Source organism: Gnatocerus cornutus, chromosome 1 (assembly GCF_029298725.1).
Source record: "Gnatocerus cornutus isolate USDA-ARS CGAHR chromosome 1, icGnaCorn1.1, whole genome shotgun sequence".
Taxonomy (NCBI): Eukaryota; Metazoa; Arthropoda; class Insecta; order Coleoptera; family Tenebrionidae; genus Gnatocerus; species Gnatocerus cornutus.
In genome coordinates this window covers 14,510,828-14,527,942 of record NC_142233.1, presented here as the reverse complement: position 1 = coordinate 14,527,942, position 17,115 = coordinate 14,510,828, and the positions used below count along the sequence as shown (strand labels likewise).

At 28.4% G+C, this 17,115-nt stretch overlaps 1 protein-coding gene across 1 annotated transcript in view; it reads right to left on the bottom strand.

Moving 5' to 3' along the window:
* Positions 1-17,115, bottom strand: part of side-IV (sidestep IV transmembrane protein) — a 475,641-nt gene that overhangs the window by 119,127 nt on the left and 339,399 nt on the right. Inside the window, exon 3 of the mRNA XM_088044905.1 lies at positions 11,100-11,308. Coding sequence (XP_087901031.1) covers positions 11,100-11,308 — 209 coding nt within the window. The remainder of the gene's footprint in view (positions 1-11,099; positions 11,309-17,115) is intronic.

Genomic DNA, 17,115 nt, shown 5'->3' with positions numbered 1-17,115 from the left:
TTTTTAATTTTTTTTCGGAAATTTTTGTTTCATCGCAGAATAAAAAATTCCAAAATTTGTCATGTCAACTCTGTATAATTAATCTCACAAAATTGCATTGATGTGGTGTCAAAATTACCAGAATTATATGCTTCAATAAATATTTTTGGAAAATTTTTGATCTCTCATTAATTTTTGACAGAAAAAAGAACCGTTAGATCAAAATAAGCGCAAAAAAACGATTACGATGTAAAAAACTTCAAAAACATTTAAGAAAAACATTCGAAGTTCCAATTTTACCAGTGAAAAAATTTTCGAAAATTGATAAATGACTGTAATTTTGGATTATTACAGAAACCTGAGAGATTCAGTTTGTCAAAAATGTCGACATAAACTCGCCCCCCTGGAGAAATGTGAAACACATCAGCGCCATTGAAATGTAAATTTAATTGATATTCGCAAAACTTAAATTAACATACTTCTCTTTGTGGTTTCCAGCCAAAGAATTCTGACGTCTTCCGCTAATTAAACTAAGTTACAAAGTAAAACAATTAAAATCAGAAAATTCGCGGGGATTTGCTGTTGAAATTGACTACTAGCTCCTGCATTAATTATAAAATTCCAAGCAATCCGAACCTTTGAAAATCGAAATCGATCGCCACACTAAAATCCGTGGTTTCGTCGTAAAATCGATAGTTTTCAGCGAATCCCGCTCTCTGTCTGCCAATCAACATAACTTTTATGTTATCAGAGAACGTTAATTAAACTTGAGGGCTCGAGGTCGGAGATACGATTTTTTATTTATTTTTAATTTCGCGGATCACAAAAAGAGGTGTTTGCATTAAGAGAATAATATGGTTTTTCTTTAAATAAGTAACGAGTTTTCTTGTAACTTTGTTTGCGGAACAGACCTTAATTAAGGAAATTTTAACACTTTCTTTTAACTTTCATCCATTTTGACTTCCTTAAGAAAGCTTTTATTAAGTTATGATTACATTATCTCCTCGAGAAATAAGTGCAGACGAGATACAAGATACGGATTTTTTTTTTAGACTGAAAAGGGGAGAAACATGCAAGACGATATTTTAATATTCATTTTCGGGCTTTGAGCTCAAAATATGTTGTTTTTCCAGATGACTAGTCCCTGGAAACAACCTCTCATTTCCGATACATAAAAATGAAAGACTTCTCAGTTTTAGTTTATCTGAAACTCCCAGAGAAAACCAGACCTCAATATCAATGAAGCAAGAAAAACAAATTGTCATTTTAGACGTTACATCTTCTTGACATGTGATAAATGGAGTCTTGCTTTTTTCCGATACGATCCTGAAAAACATAACTCTCACGTATAAATGAAGCTCAGCTTTATAATATCGAAAGGAGTGGAAAAAGCTCAACAGATTTATGAGGTAAGCTCGGATTATAAGTCAAACGCATATTTTTGCATTTTTTGCATATTTTACCAATTCTAGTGCATATTTGAGCATATTTTTAAAATATTACGCGTTTTCTTGGTTTTATTAACATACATTCAATCTTTTTTGGGCTGAGTAGCTAAAATGTTGTCTAAAATCTTTTTTAACAATATTTTTCAAAAATATCTTTTATTTTCTTGTGGGTTAAAACCGTATTAGGTCAATTCTTGATTCTGGTTCTTCTTTGGTTCTGCCAAAAAACGTAGGAAAGATTATTTTTTAAACACAAAATTACTCTAATCGATAAATTGATAATATCGATGTTATAACAACGAGATTTGGATTTGGAGGTTTTAGAAGTTTTGACATGTTTATGAAAGTTGACAAATTTCAAAATTTTAGAACCAAAAACAAGAATTTTAGGGAATTTCATTTATGAGGCAATATCTAAATTGACAAAACTCTAATAATTGTGATGCTATAACAATAAAATTTGGACAGGTTAGTTCTTTTGACATACCTATAAAATTTGCCAAATTTCAAAATTCCAGAACCAAAAACGAGAATTCTAGAAAATTTTATTTATGAAGCGATCCCAAAATTGTCAAAATTTTAAATTAAATTTTTTAACTCTAATAATTGTGATGTTAAACCAACAAAATTTGGACAGTTTAGTTCTTTTGACATATCTATAAAGTCTGCCAATTTTCAAAACTTTAGAGCAAAAAAACAAGAATTTTAGAAATTTTTATGTGAGGCAATTGGCAAATTCTTAAAATAAATTCTTTAACTTTAATAATGGTGATGCTAAAGCAATGAAATTTTGACTATTTAGTTCTTTTAACATACCTATACAATCTGTTAAATTTCAAAATTTTAGAAACGGTAACAAGAATTTTAGAATTTTTTTTGAGGTGGTCCTAAAATTGCCAAAATTTAGAAATAAATTAAAAAAAACCATTAATTGTGGTGCTAAAACAACGAAATTTGGACAGTTTAGTTTTTTTAACATACTTATAAAGTCTGCCAATTCTCAAAATTTTAGAACAAAAAACATGAATTTTAGAAAATTTAATTTATGAGGCGAACCTAAAATTGACTACATTTTAAATTAAAAACTATAACTATAATAATGTGATGTTAAAACAATGAAATTTGGACAGTTTAATTCTTTTGACATACTTATAAAGTCTGTCAATTTGCAAAATTTTAGAACCAGAAACCAAAATTTTAGAAAATTTTATTTATGAGACGATCTTAAAATTGTCAAAATTTTAAATTCAATTCTTTAAGTCTAACAATTGTGATGTTAAACCAACGAAATTTGGACAGTTTAGCTTTTTTGACATACCTATACTGTCTGTTAAATTTCAAAATTTTAGAACTAGAAACAAGAATTTTAGAAAATTTTATTTATGAGGCGATTCCAAAATTGTCAAAATTTAAAAATAAATTCTATAACTCTAATAATAGTGGTGCTAAAACAACAAAATTTGGACAGTTTAGTTCTTTTGACATACCTAACTAAATTTCAAAATTTTAAGAGCAGAAACAGAAATTTTAGAAAATTTTACTTATTTTTGAGAGGATCCCAAAAACGCTTTAAATTTGGAAATAAATTTTATTACTCTAATAAAATGGAATGCTAAACCAATGGAATTTAGACAGTTTAGTTCTTTTGCCATACCTATAAAGTCTGTCAAATTTCAAAACTTTAAAACCTGAAACCAGAATTAAAATAAAAATTATTTATGAGAAGATCCCCAAATTGTTAAAATTTGGAAATAAATTCTATAACTCTAATAATTGTAATGCTAAAACAATAAAATTTTGACAATTCAGTTCTTTTAACATACCTATACAGTCTGCCAAATTTCAAAATTTTAGAAACGAAAACAAGAATTTAAGAATTTTTTTTATGAAGCGTTCCTAAAATTGCCAAAATTTGAAAATAATTAAAAAAAACTAATAATTGTTGTGCTAAAACAACGAAATTTGGACAGTTTAGTTTTTTTGACATATCTATAAAGTCTGCCAATTTTCAAAACTTTAGAGCAAAAAAACAAGAATTTTAAAAATTTTTATGTGAGGCAAACCAAAAATTGGCAAATTCTTAAAATAAATTCTATAACTTTAATAATGGTGATGCTAAAGCAATGAAATTTTGACTATTAACTATTAACATACCTATACAAAATTTTAGAAACGGTAACAAGAATTTTAGCATTTTTTTTGAGGTGATCCTAAAATTGCCAAAATTTAGAAATAAATTAAAAAAAACTATTAATTGTGGTGCTAAAACAACGAAATTTGAACAGTTTAGTTTTTTTAACATACTTATAAAGTCTGCCAATTCTCAAAATTTTAGAACAAAAAACATGAATTTTAGAAAATTTAATTTATGAGGCGAACCTAAAATTGACTACATTTTAAATTAAAAACTATAACTATAATAATGTGATGTTAAAACAATGAAATTTGGACAGTTTAATTCTTTTGACATACTTATAAAGTCTGCTAATTTTCAAAATTTTAGAACCAGAAACCAAAATTTTAGAAAATTTGATTTATGAAGTGATCTCAAAATTGTCAAAATTTTAAATTAAATTCTTAAAGTCTAATAATTGTGATGTTAATCCAATGAATTTTGGACAGTTTAGCTTTTTTTACATACCTATACTGTCTGCTAAATTTCAAAATTTTAGAACTAGAAACAAGAATTTTAGAAAATTTTATTTATTGGGCGATTCCAAAATTGACAAAATTTGAAAATAAATTCTATAACTCTAATAATAGTGGTGCTAAAACAACAAAATTTGGACAGTTTAGTTCTTTTGACACACCTATAAAGTCTACTAAATTTCAAAATATTAAAAGCAGAAATAGAAATTTTAGAAAATTTTACTTTTTTGTTTCCAAAAATGCTTTAAATTTGGAAATAAATTCTCCAATTCTAATACTTGTGATGCTAAAACAATAAAATTTGGACAGTTTAGTTTTTTTGACATATCTATAAAGTCTGCTAATTTCCAAAATTTTAGAACAATAAACGAGAATTTTAGAAATTTTTATGTAAGGCAAACCAAAAATTGGCAAATTCTTAAAATAAATTCTATAACTTTAATAATTGTGATGCTAAAACAATAAAATTTTGACAATTCAGTTCTTTTAACATGCCTATACAGTCTGTCAAATTTCAAAATTTTAGAAACGAAAACAAGAATTTAAGAATTTTTTTTATGAGGCGTTCCTAAAATTGCCAAAATTTGGAAATAATTTAAAAAAACTAATAATTGTTGTGCTAAAACAACGAAATTTGATTAGGTTAGTTATACAACATAGTTATATACAAATCTGCCAGTTTTCAAAATTTTAGAACAAAAAACAAGAATTTTAGAAAATTTAAATTATGAGGCAACCTAAAATTGACTAAATTTTAAATTAAATACTATAACTATAATAATAGTGATGTTAAAACAATGAAATTTGGACATCTTAATTCCTTTGACATATTTATTTTGTTAATTTTCAAAATTTTAGAACCAGAAACCAAAATTTTAGAAAATTTTATTTATGAAGCGATCTCAAAATTGTCAAAATTTTAAATTAAATTCTTAAAGTCTAATAATTGTGATGTTAATCCAATGAATTTTGGACAGTTTAGCTTTTTTTTACATACCTATACTGTCTGCTAAATTTCAAAATTTTAGAACTAGAAACAAGAATTTTAGAATCCAAAATTGTCAAAATTTAAAAATAAATTCTATAACTCTAATAATAGTGGTGCTAAAACAACAAAATTTGGACAGTTTAGTTCTTTTGACTTACCTATAAAGTCTACTATATTTCAAAATTTTAAGGGCAGAATCAGGAATTTTAGAAAATTTTACTTATTTTTGAGAGGATCCCAAAAGTGCTTTAAATTTGGAAATAAATTTTATAATTAATAAATTGGAATGCTAAAAGAATAAAATTTAGACAGTTTAGTTCTTTTGCCATTATAAAGCCTGCCAAATTTCAAAATTTTAAAACCAGAAACAAGAATTGAAAAAATATATATTTATGAGGCAATCCCAAAATTGTTAAAATTTGGAAATAAATTTTATTACTCTAATAATTGTGATGCTAGCACCATTAAATTTGGACAGTTTAGTTTTTTTGACATACCTATAAAGTCTGTCAATTTTCAAAATTTTTGAACAAAAAACAAAAATTTTAGAAATTTTTATGTATGAGGCAAACCAAAAATTGCCAAATTCTGAAAATAAATTGTATAACTTTAATAATTGTGATGCTAAAGCAATGAATTGACATAATTATGAAGTAAAAATGCCAAGTTTGAAAATTTTAGAAACGGAAACAAGAATTATTTTTTTAATGAAGCAATCTCAAAATTGCCAAAATTTGAGAATAAATTTTATAACTCTAATAATTGTAATACTATAACAACAAAATTTAGAGTAATTGATTTTCAAAATTTCATTAAAATTCGAAATTTTAGACGAAAAAATAAGACTTTTAAAATTTCTTTATTATAGGGCAAACGCAAAATTGCCAGAATTTGTAAATAAAATGCCAAAAGTCTAACAGTTGCAATACGTCGTCAGCTATAAAATTTAGAGGCTTTCCAATATTTGTTTTTATATTAATCAATTCTTCTTTAGCATCTTTAACTTCGAAAAATATTAAAGCCCACGTCGCTCCCGAGTTTTGTTTTCTTATCTTCGGAAAATTTAATTTAGCCCCAGCAATAAAATTTAATAACACAATAGACAAACGGCGGATGATAAAAGTTTACCTCTTCACGTGTTGATTAATCCAGATGGTGCATTTCTCTTCTCTGTAAGCCGCAATTCCGTCATCTGCTCAACACGTAAATGTAATCATGTAAATTAGATATGCAAATACAGCTCTTTGCGCTCCCTAGACATTGTTGAGCGTTTTTGAATTTGAGATGTTTAACCTACAAGTTTGTTAGCGAGCTTTAATACTATGCAGACTCGTAATTTCTAAATTCTCCATATTAATGTGATTCTGACGGCGTCGCTCCGAACAAGTTTTCCTTTCTATTCTTGGCCTCAGAATAAAATCTGACAAGCTGATTTGTGCTTACAGCAAAAATTCTATTGTGGTTGACGTAATGATGAGATTTTCTGCGGAGTGGATTGAGAAAAAAAACTGCCATTTGTAAGGAAATCAGATTTGCTCTAATCTGACCGAGATGCTTAAAGTCGCGTTTTATGACACGCCCTGTATATGTGATCACATATCCTCAAGATTTCTGAAATATTCAATGGATTAAAAGAGGCGATCAAAAATCGAAAAATTTATTTTGCAAAAATTTTTTTTTCGTTATTTTCGATGTCTGAAAGTAGATGCTAAGCAAGAAATGCACGAGAAAAACGATGGCGAAAACCACATCTTTCTATCTGTGGTTGTTTCGGAGATATTGAGGATTGAAATTTTCAAAAATAAAAAGCTATCACCCAAAATTTAATTAGACCATAACTCAGTTATTGTTTGTCGTACGTGAATTTTGAGCACGGTTTTGGATTCTTCGTCAAATTCTACGTTAAACGAGTACTGATAACTTAAGTTTGTTCCAAAAATAAGCGAGATATTGACCGAAGTAGATTCATATAGAAAAGATCTTTTCAAAAAATAATAACATTTTTTTATTTCGGAAAATTTGATAATAAATTCTCTATGAACAAAATGCGAGATAAACGATGCTGAATAACGAATCTTTATATTTTTTTTTCGGAATCGGATCGGATCGGAATTTCCGGAGTTTCAAAATTTGGTTCCTCTGGGGACGACTTGATAATGTAATCAACAAGAACTTAGTTATTTGTTGTCGTACGTAGATTTTGAACACAGATTTGAGTTCAGCATAAAATGCTGCGTAAAATGAGCCATAATAACTTAAATTTGCTTCACAAATAAACTGGATATAGACTGAAGTACATTGACATAATTTTAGTTAAGATTTGGTTTTACACAAATTCAATTTTTTCAAAGAAAATGTAAAAGCGAATTCTTAGTAACCAAAAAGCGAGGAAAACGATGGCGGAAATCGAATCTTGCTATTTATTTTGGATTTCAAGATATGGAGCCTAATAATTTTGGGCCCTTGGCGACAACTCGCAACTTTAATAGACCAGAACTCAGTTATTTGTCGACGTATGCAAATTTTGAGCAAGGATTTAAATTGAGCATTAAATTCTGCGTAAAATGAGTCCCAACAATAAAAATTTGCCTCAGAAATGAATTAGTAATTGACCGAAATAAATTTTCAGAACGTCTTATTGAGGTAATTTTCAAATTTTTTAGTAGAAAAACGACGTAGAATATTTTTGAGTTATTTTACTATATCAATTGGAAGAGCAGTTGATGGTCTATCAACTGGCCAAATCTCAGATCGGTACATTAAATAGTTTACGAGTGGCGGTCAAAAAGACAAAAATCCAAAATTTTTCATCGTTAGAATCGACTTTTTTTTCTAATATTTTAGAGTTTTTGACATCTGGGAGTGAGAACTTTAATAAGCCATATCTTTGTTTTTTGTTATCGTGTGTAAATTTTGAGCACAGATTTGGAATCTGCGTAAATAAGTATTTACAAATCAAATTTACTAAAAAAATAAGCAAAATATCCAATGAAGTAGAGCTAGATAGTTGGAGTCGAAAATTTTAAAATGTCAAAAGAGTTTTTAAAATGGTTTATAGAATTTTGTATGTCGGAAAGCGAATTCTGAACATTAAAAGCGCAAGAAAAACGATGGGAAAAACCGCAGCTTTCTATATATCATAGTTTCGAAGATATTGAAAATTTTGAAAATGAAAATAAAAATTAACTTTTTCAAACTTGAATAGGCCGTAACTCAGTAACTTGTTTTCGTACGGGAATTTTGAGTACAGATATGAAATTTGCGTAAAATTTTGCGTAAAATGAGTGGCTATAATATAAATTCGCTTAAAAAATAAGCGAAATATCGACCGAAACACATTTAAGTAGTTTTTTTAGTCGTGTTTTTTTTGCAAAAAATATAAATTTAAGAATTCTGAAGCAAGTAAAAGGGTATTTGTAGCAAGCAAAATGCGGGAAAAACGATGGCCAAAACCACATCACTTCATCTTTTTTAGTCTGGCGACAGTCTGAAATTAATCGGCTATAACTAAGTTATTTGTTGACCTACGAAAAAAATTAGCACAGTTTTGGAGTCTGCGTGAAAATGTGCGTAAAATGAGCCTAAATAATGCAAATTTGCTCTACTAATCAACTAGATATTGTGCATAATAAGTTTTCAGAAGATTTTTTTTACAATGATTTTTAAAGAACTTTTTCAGTATAAAAGCGACGTCGAGTGTTTTCAAATTTTATATCAATCGAAAGAGTATTTTGAGATCTATGTAGTGGCCAAATTTCAAATCGGTAGATTTAATAGTTTATGAGTGGCGGTCAAAAAACCAAAAGTTCAAAATTTTTCATTGTTTGAGTAGATTTTTTTTCTAAAAAATAATTTATTGGGGGATTCTTGGATATTTGAGAGCGGATTCTAAGCAACAAAAACTTGAGAAAAGCGATGGTGAAAAATGCATTTTTCCATCGGTCATAGTTTTGAAGATATTGAGCATTAAAAAATTTTGAAAATAGAAATCAACTATTTATAACTTTAATTTGGCAATATCTTAGTTATTTGTTATTGGTTGTAAATTGTAGGCACATATTTGGAATTTGCGTAAAATTTTGCGTAAAATAAGTATTCATAAATCAAATTTACTTAAGAAATAAGCAAAATATCGAATAAAGTAGAGCTAAATAGTTGGAGTTGAAAATTTTAAAAAGTCAAAAGAGTTTTTAAAATGGTTTATGGAATTTTGTATGTCGGAAAGCGAATTCTAAACATTAAAAGCGCAAGAAAAACGATAGGAAAAACCGCAGCTTTCTATATATCATAGTTTCGAAGATATTGAAAATTTTGAAAATGAAAACAAAAATTTACTTTTTGAAACTTGAATAGGCCGTAACTCAGTAACTTGTTTTCATACGGGCATTTTGAGTACAGATATGGAATTTGCGTAAAATTCTGCGTAAAATGAGTGACTATAATTCAAATTCGCTCAAAAAATAAGCGAGATAGCGACCGAAACACATTTAAGTAGTTTCTTTAATCGTTTTTTTTTCAAAAAATATAAATTTTAGAATTCTGAAGCATGTAAAAGGGTATTTGTAGCAAGCAAAATGCGGGAAAAACGATGACAAAAACCACATCACTTCATCTCTTTTAGTTCCGGAGATATGGATTATCGAATTTTCCGGAACTTCAAAATTTTAGCCTTCTGGCGACAGTCTGAAATTAATCGGCTATAACTAAGTTATTTGTTGACGTACGGAAAAAATCAGCACAGTTTTGGAGTCTGCGTGAAAATGTGCGTAAAATGAGCCTAAATAATGCAAATTTGCTCTACTAATCAACTAGATATTGATCAAAATAAATTTCCAGAAGATTTTTTTTGCAATGATTTTCAAGGAACTTTTTCAGTATAAAAGCGACCTCTAATGCCTTCAATTCATTTTATATCAATTAAAAAAGCATTTTGAGATCTACGAAGTGGCCAAATTTCAAATCGGTAGATTAAATAGTTTATGAGTGGCGGTCAAAAAACCAAAAGTTCAAAAATTTTTAATGTTTGCGTAGATTTTTTTTTCTAAAAAATTATTTATTGAGGGGGCTTCTTGGACATTTCAAAGCGGATTCTAAGCAACAGAAACTCGAGAAAAACGATGGTAAAAAATACAATTTTCTACGGGTCATAGTTTTGAAGATATTGAGCATTAAAAAATTTTGAAAATAAAAATACTATTTGTAATTTTAATTTGGCAATATCTTAGTTATTTGTTATTGTTCGTAAATTTTAAGCACATATTTGAAATCTGCGTAAAATTTTGCGTAAAATAAGTATTTCTAAATCAAATTTACTCAAGAAATAAGCAAAATATCGACTGAAGTAGAGCTAGATAGTTGGAGTCGTAAATTGTTCTTCAAAAAAAAATAATTTTTGAATTTTGGAATATGTAAGAACTTATTCTTAACAAGCAAAGTGCAAGAAAGGCAATGGCAAAAACTGCATCCTTTTACCTTTTGTAGTTAGTTCCTGAGATAAGGACTACTGAATTTTCCGGAATTTCAAAATTTTAACCCAAAGCTTAAGCGGCTATAACTCTGTTATTTGTTATCGTACTGGAAAAATTAACACAATTGTGAATTCTGCCTTAAAATCTGCATAAAATGAGCCCTAATAACTTAAATTTGCTTGACAAATAAACGATCGAAATTGTTGTAAAAAAGTTTTTTTGTGATGATTTTCAAGGAAGAATGCTTTTGAATTACATTGAAAAATAAGAGTTGAGTTCAAAATTTGTTGCAATTTTCGCCCATTTGATGACGAGTTTCACACAAATCAAATCATTTCGATTGGAAATCAAACTGTCATTTGCAAGGTAAATAGGTTGATTACCATAATTTCCATGCGAAAGTCGTGTCAAATTTCTACAAATCAATCCCAAACCATTCATAACAAAATTAATACCCCAAAAATAAGAGAAGATTTCCACCCAATTTCAACCCCTCATTAGTTACCGAAAGACCCACGAGATCTGATACTTCCACCCCCGAAACTCACCCCTCAAGTCTCAACTTACCGATAACAGTGAAGTTGACTTTACTATTTCTGGTCGGTGAATTCTTAAAATCGACTCTACATCGATAAACCCCCTCGTCCGAGAGTTGAATTGAGGCTATTTCTAACGTCGCAGGGGACGTGGTGGGCCGAAAGTAGGCCCTGTCCGAGAACACATTTGGTGAAGACCAATATTTTGCTTGAGTGAATTGTCGTGCCCTCACGTCGAAACTGCAACAAAGGAAACAATTAAAAGTCTTGTAAAGGAGAGCGTCTGAATCAATGGCGTCTCGTCTATTAACTTCCTGAAAATTCATAAACACGTTTCAGGCGTTTCAGGTAAAGTGGCTGGAGCGGCTTTGTCTGGGGCCTGCTGGTGCGGAACAACGACTTCCTCCAAACTCATGCACAGCTTGGGCCGTAAATAGATTGATTGATATCTACATCCAAAAATACAGGAGTTGATATGCTTTTTAACCTTCCACGGGTCGTTTTGCTCTGATTTAAATCAAATTAGCGTGAGTTTGTTGGGAATTGATGCGTGTTTAGTTAATTGGCTTGTTACTTCCGGTGAGGGGGAGAGAATTGTGTCAAAGGGAAGGAGCATCCATCGTTCGAATTTTATATTAAATTTGGGGAAATAATTCTGAATCTGAGGTCCATTTTGTTCTGTCAGGTCCGGATTCAGAGATATTTCCAAAAAACAAAGAATTGTGCGATCTTCTCAAAATCTGCAATTTTTGGTTTATAATTTTGAATTTTTCGTCAATTTATAAACAGACAAATATCATTAAGTGTATCAAGATTTAAAAAAAGGGCTTAAAGTGAGTTCTGGCACTTATAATGATTAAACAGAAAATGATGCGTTCTTAGAAAATTCAAATCTTAAAAGTCGCAATTTTTGATTTATAACTTTGAATATCTGGTCACTTTTTAAACAGACAAATATAATTAGGTGAGAAAAAATTCAAAAAAAAGGCCTGAAAATGTCGGATTTATGGCACTTAGAACGATTAAAGAAAAATTGGGCGTTCCTTAAAAATTTAAATTTTGTAAAATCTGCAGTTTTAAATCTACAAATTTGAAATTTTACCCACTTTATAAACACGTCAAACTTGTTAAGTGACGCAAATTTCAAAAATAAACAATCGCATGCAACAAAGTTATGGCACTCTGAAAATTTAATAAAGATTTTGCGTTCTTTAAATTTCAAATTTCTTCAAAATCCGTACTTTTTGGTTTAGAAGTTTGATTTTCTGGTAAATTTATAAACGGATGAATATCATTAAGTGTGCTAAAGCTCAGAAAGAAAAGCTTGAAAATGTCGGAATTATGGCACTCTGAACGACTATCAGAGAATTGAGCGTTTTACAAAAATTCAAAATTTCTAAAAACTGCAATTTTGTATCTACAAATTTGTACTTTTGTTCACTTTATAAACACGTCACTCTTTGTAACTGTGACAAATTTTAAAGGAAAACAATCACATGCAACAGAGTTATGGCACCCAAAAAAAATAATGAAGATTTTACTTTCGTAAAAAATTCAAATTTTCCCAAAATCTGCAATTTTTGCTTTAAAGTTTTAAATTTTTGGTTAATTTATAAGCAGACAACATTAGGTATGTTAAAGTCCAAATAGATAAGTTTGAAAATGTCGGAATTATGGCAATCAAAACGATTAAGGGAGAATTATGCGTTCTTTAAAAATTCAAAATTTCTAAAAACTGCAGTTTTGTATCTACAAATTTGTACTTTTGTTTACTTTATAAACACGTCACTCTTTGTAAGTGTGAAAAATTTCAAAGAAAAACAATCACATGCAACAGAGTTATGGCACCCAAAAAAAATAATGAAGATTTTACTTTCGTAAAAAATTCAAATTTTCCCAAAATCTGCAATTTTTGCTTTAAAGTTTTAAATTTTTGGTTAATTTATAAGCAGACGACATTAGGTATGTTAAAGTCCAAATAGATAAGTTTGAAAATGTCGGAATTATGGCAATCAAAACGATTAAGGGAGAATTGGGCGTTCTTTAAAAATTCAAAATTTCTAAAAACTGCAGTTTTGTATCTACAAATTTATACTTTTGTTCACTTTATAAACACGTCACTCTTTGTAAGTGTGACAAATTTCAACGAAAAACAATCACATGCAACAGAGTTATGGCACCCAAAAAAAAAAATGAAGATTTTACTTTCGTAAAAAATTCAAATTTTCCCAAAATCTGCAATTTTTGCTTTAAAGTTTTAAATTTTTGGTTAATTTATAAGCAAACGAGTATCATTAAGTATGTTAAAGTCCAAATAGATAAGTTTGAAAATGTCGGAATTATGGCAATCAAAACGGTTAAGGGAGAATTGGGCGTTTTTTAAAAATTCAAAATTTCTAAAAACTGCAGTTTTGTATCTACAAATTTGTACTTTTGTTCACTTTATAAACACGTGACTTTTTGTAAGTGAGACAAATTTCAAAGCAAAACAATCGCATGCAACAGAGTTATGGCACCCTCAAAAAATAATAATGATTTTACTTTCTTAAAAAATTCAAGTTTTCACAAAATCTGCAATTTTTGGTTCATAATTTTAAATTTTTCGTCAATTTATAAACAGACAAATATCATTAAGTGTATCAAAATTTAAAAAAAAGGCTTAAAATGTCGGAATTCTGGCACTCATAACGATTAAACAGAAAATTGTGCGTTCTTAGAAAATTGAAATCTTAAAAGTCGCAATCTTTGATTTATAACTTTGAACATTTGGTCACTTTTAAACAAACAAATATAATTAGGTAAAAAAAATTCATAAAGAATGGCCTGAAAATGTCGGATTTATGGCACTTAGAACGATTAAAGAAAAATTGGGCGTTCTTTAAAAATTTAAATTTTGTAAAATCTGCAGTTTTAAATCTACACATTTGAAATTTTACCCACTTTATAAACACGTCAAACTTGTTAAGTGACGCAAATTTCAAAAATAAACAATTGCATGCAACAAAGTTATGGCACTCTGAAAATTTAATGAAAATTTTGCGTTCTTTAAATTTCAAATTTCTTCAAAATCCGTACTTTTTGGTTTAGAAATTTGATTTTTTGGTAAATTTAGAAACGGATGAGTATCATTAAGTGTGCCAAAGCTCAGAAGAAAAAGCTTGGAAATGTGTGAAATATGGCACTCTGAACGATTATCAGAGAATTGAGCGTTTTACAAAAATTCAAAATTTCTAAAAACTGCAGTTTTATATCTACAAATTTGTACTTTTGTTCACTTTATAAACACGTCACTCTTTGTAAGTGTGACAAATTTCAAAGAAAAACAATCACATGCAACAGAGTTATGGCACCCAAAAAAAATAATGAAGATTTTACTTTCGTAAAAAATTCAAATTTTCCCAAAATCTGCAATTTTTGCTTTAAAGTTTTAAATTTTTGATTAATTTATAAGCAGACGAGTATCATTAAGTATGTTAAAGTCCAAATAGATAAGTTTGAAAATGTCAGAATTATGGCAATCAAAACGATTAAGGGAGAATTGGGAGTTCTTTAAAAATTCAAAATTTCTAAAAACTGCAGTTTTGTATCTACAAATTTGTACTTTTGCCCACTTTATAAACACGTCACTCTTTGTAAGTGTGACAAATTTCAAAGAAAAACAATCACATGCAACAGAGTTATGGCACCCAAAAAAATAATGAAGATTTTACTTTCGTAAAAAATTCAAATTTTCCCAAAATCTGCAATTTTTGCTTTAAAGTTTTAAATTTTTGATTAATTTATAAGCAGACGAGTATCATTAAGTATGTTAAAGTCCAAATAGATAAGTTTGAAAATGTCGGAATTATGGCAATCAAAACGGTTAAGGGAGAATTGGGCGTTTTTTAAAAATTCAAAATTTCTAAAAACTGCAGTTTTGTATCTACAAATTTGTACTTTTGTTCACTTTATAAACACGTGACTTTTTGTAAGTGAGACAAATTTCAAAGCAAAACAATCGCATGCAACAGAGTTATGGCACCCTCAAAAAATAATAATGATTTTACTTTCTTAAAAAATTCAAGTTTTCACAAAATCTGCAATTTTTGGTTCATAATTTTAAATTTTTCGTCAATTTATAAACAGACAAATATCATTAAGTGTATCAAAATTTAAAAAAAAGGCTTAAAATGTCGGAATTCTGGCACTCATAACGATTAAACAGAAAATTGTGCGTTCTTAGAAAATTGAAATCTTAAAAGTCGCAATCTTTGATTTATAACTTTGAACATTTGGTCACTTTTAAACAAACAAATATAATTAGGTAAAAAAAATTCATAAAGAATGGCCTGAAAATGTCGGATTTATGGCACTTAGAACGATTAAAGAAAAATTGGGCGTTCTTTAAAAATTTAAATTTTGTAAAATCTGCAGTTTTAAATCTACACATTTGAAATTTTACCCACTTTATAAACACGTCAAACTTGTTAAGTGACGCAAATTTCAAAAATAAACAATTGCATGCAACAAAGTTATGGCACTCTGAAAATTTAATGAAAATTTTGCGTTCTTTAAATTTCAAATTTCTTCAAAATCCGTACTTTTTGGTTTAGAAATTTGATTTTTTGGTAAATTTAGAAACGGATGAGTATCATTAAGTGTGCCAAAGCTCAGAAGAAAAAGCTTGGAAATGTGTGAAATATGGCACTCTGAACGATTATCAGAGAATTGAGCGTTTTACAAAAATTCAAAATTTCTAAAAACTGCAGTTTTATATCTACAAATTTGTACTTTTGTTCACTTTATAAACACGTCACTCTTTGTAAGTGTGACAAATTTCAAAGAAAAACAATCACATGCAACAGAGTTATGGCACCCAAAAAAAATAATGAAGATTTTACTTTCGTAAAAAATTCAAATTTTCCCAAAATCTGCAATTTTTGCTTTAAAGTTTTAAATTTTTGATTAATTTATAAGCAGACGAGTATCATTAAGTATGTTAAAGTCCAAATAGATAAGTTTGAAAATGTCAGAATTATGGCAATCAAAACGATTAAGGGAGAATTGGGAGTTCTTTAAAAATTCAAAATTTCTAAAAACTGCAGTTTTGTATCTACAAATTTGTACTTTTGCCCACTTTATAAACACGTCACTCTTTGTAAGTGTGACAAATTTCAAAGAAAAACAATCACATGCAACAGAGTTATGGCACCCAAAAAAATAATGAAGATTTTACTTTCGTAAAAAATTCAAATTTTCCCAAAATCTGCAATTTTTGCTTTAAAGTTTTAAATTTTTGATTAATTTATAAGCAGACGAGTATCATTAAGTATGTTAAAGTCCAAATAGATAAGTTTGAAAATGTCGGAATTATGGCAATCAAAACGGTTAAGGGAGAATTGGGCGTTTTTTAAAAATTCAAAATTTCTAAAAACTGCAGTTTTGTATCTACAAATTTGTACTTTTGTTCACTTTATAAACACGTGACTTTTTGTAAGTGAGACAAATTTCAAAGCAAAACAATCGCATGCAACAGAGTTATGGCACCCTCAAAAAATAATGAAGATTTTACTTTCTTAAAAAATTCAAGTTTTCACAAAATCTGCAATTTTTGGTTCATAATTTTAAATTTTTCGTCAATTTATAAACAGACAAATATCATTAAGTGTATCAAAATTTAAAAAAAAGGCTTAAAATGTCGGAATTCTGGCACTCATAACGATTAAACAGAAAATTGTGCGTTCTTAGAAAATTCAAATCTTAAAAGTCGCAATTTTTGATTTATAACTTTGAATATCTGGTCACTTTTTAAACAGACAAATATAATTAGGTGAGAAAAAATTCAAAAAAAAGGCCTGAAAATGTCGGATTTATGGCACTTAGAACGATTAAAGAAAAATTGGGCGTTCCATAAAAATTTAAATTTTGTAAAATCTGCAGTTTTAAATCTACACATTTGAAATTTTACCCACTTTATAAACACGTCAAACTTGTTAAGTGACGCAAATTTCAAAAATAAACAATTGCATGCAACAAAGTTATGGCACTCTGAAAATTTAATAAAGATT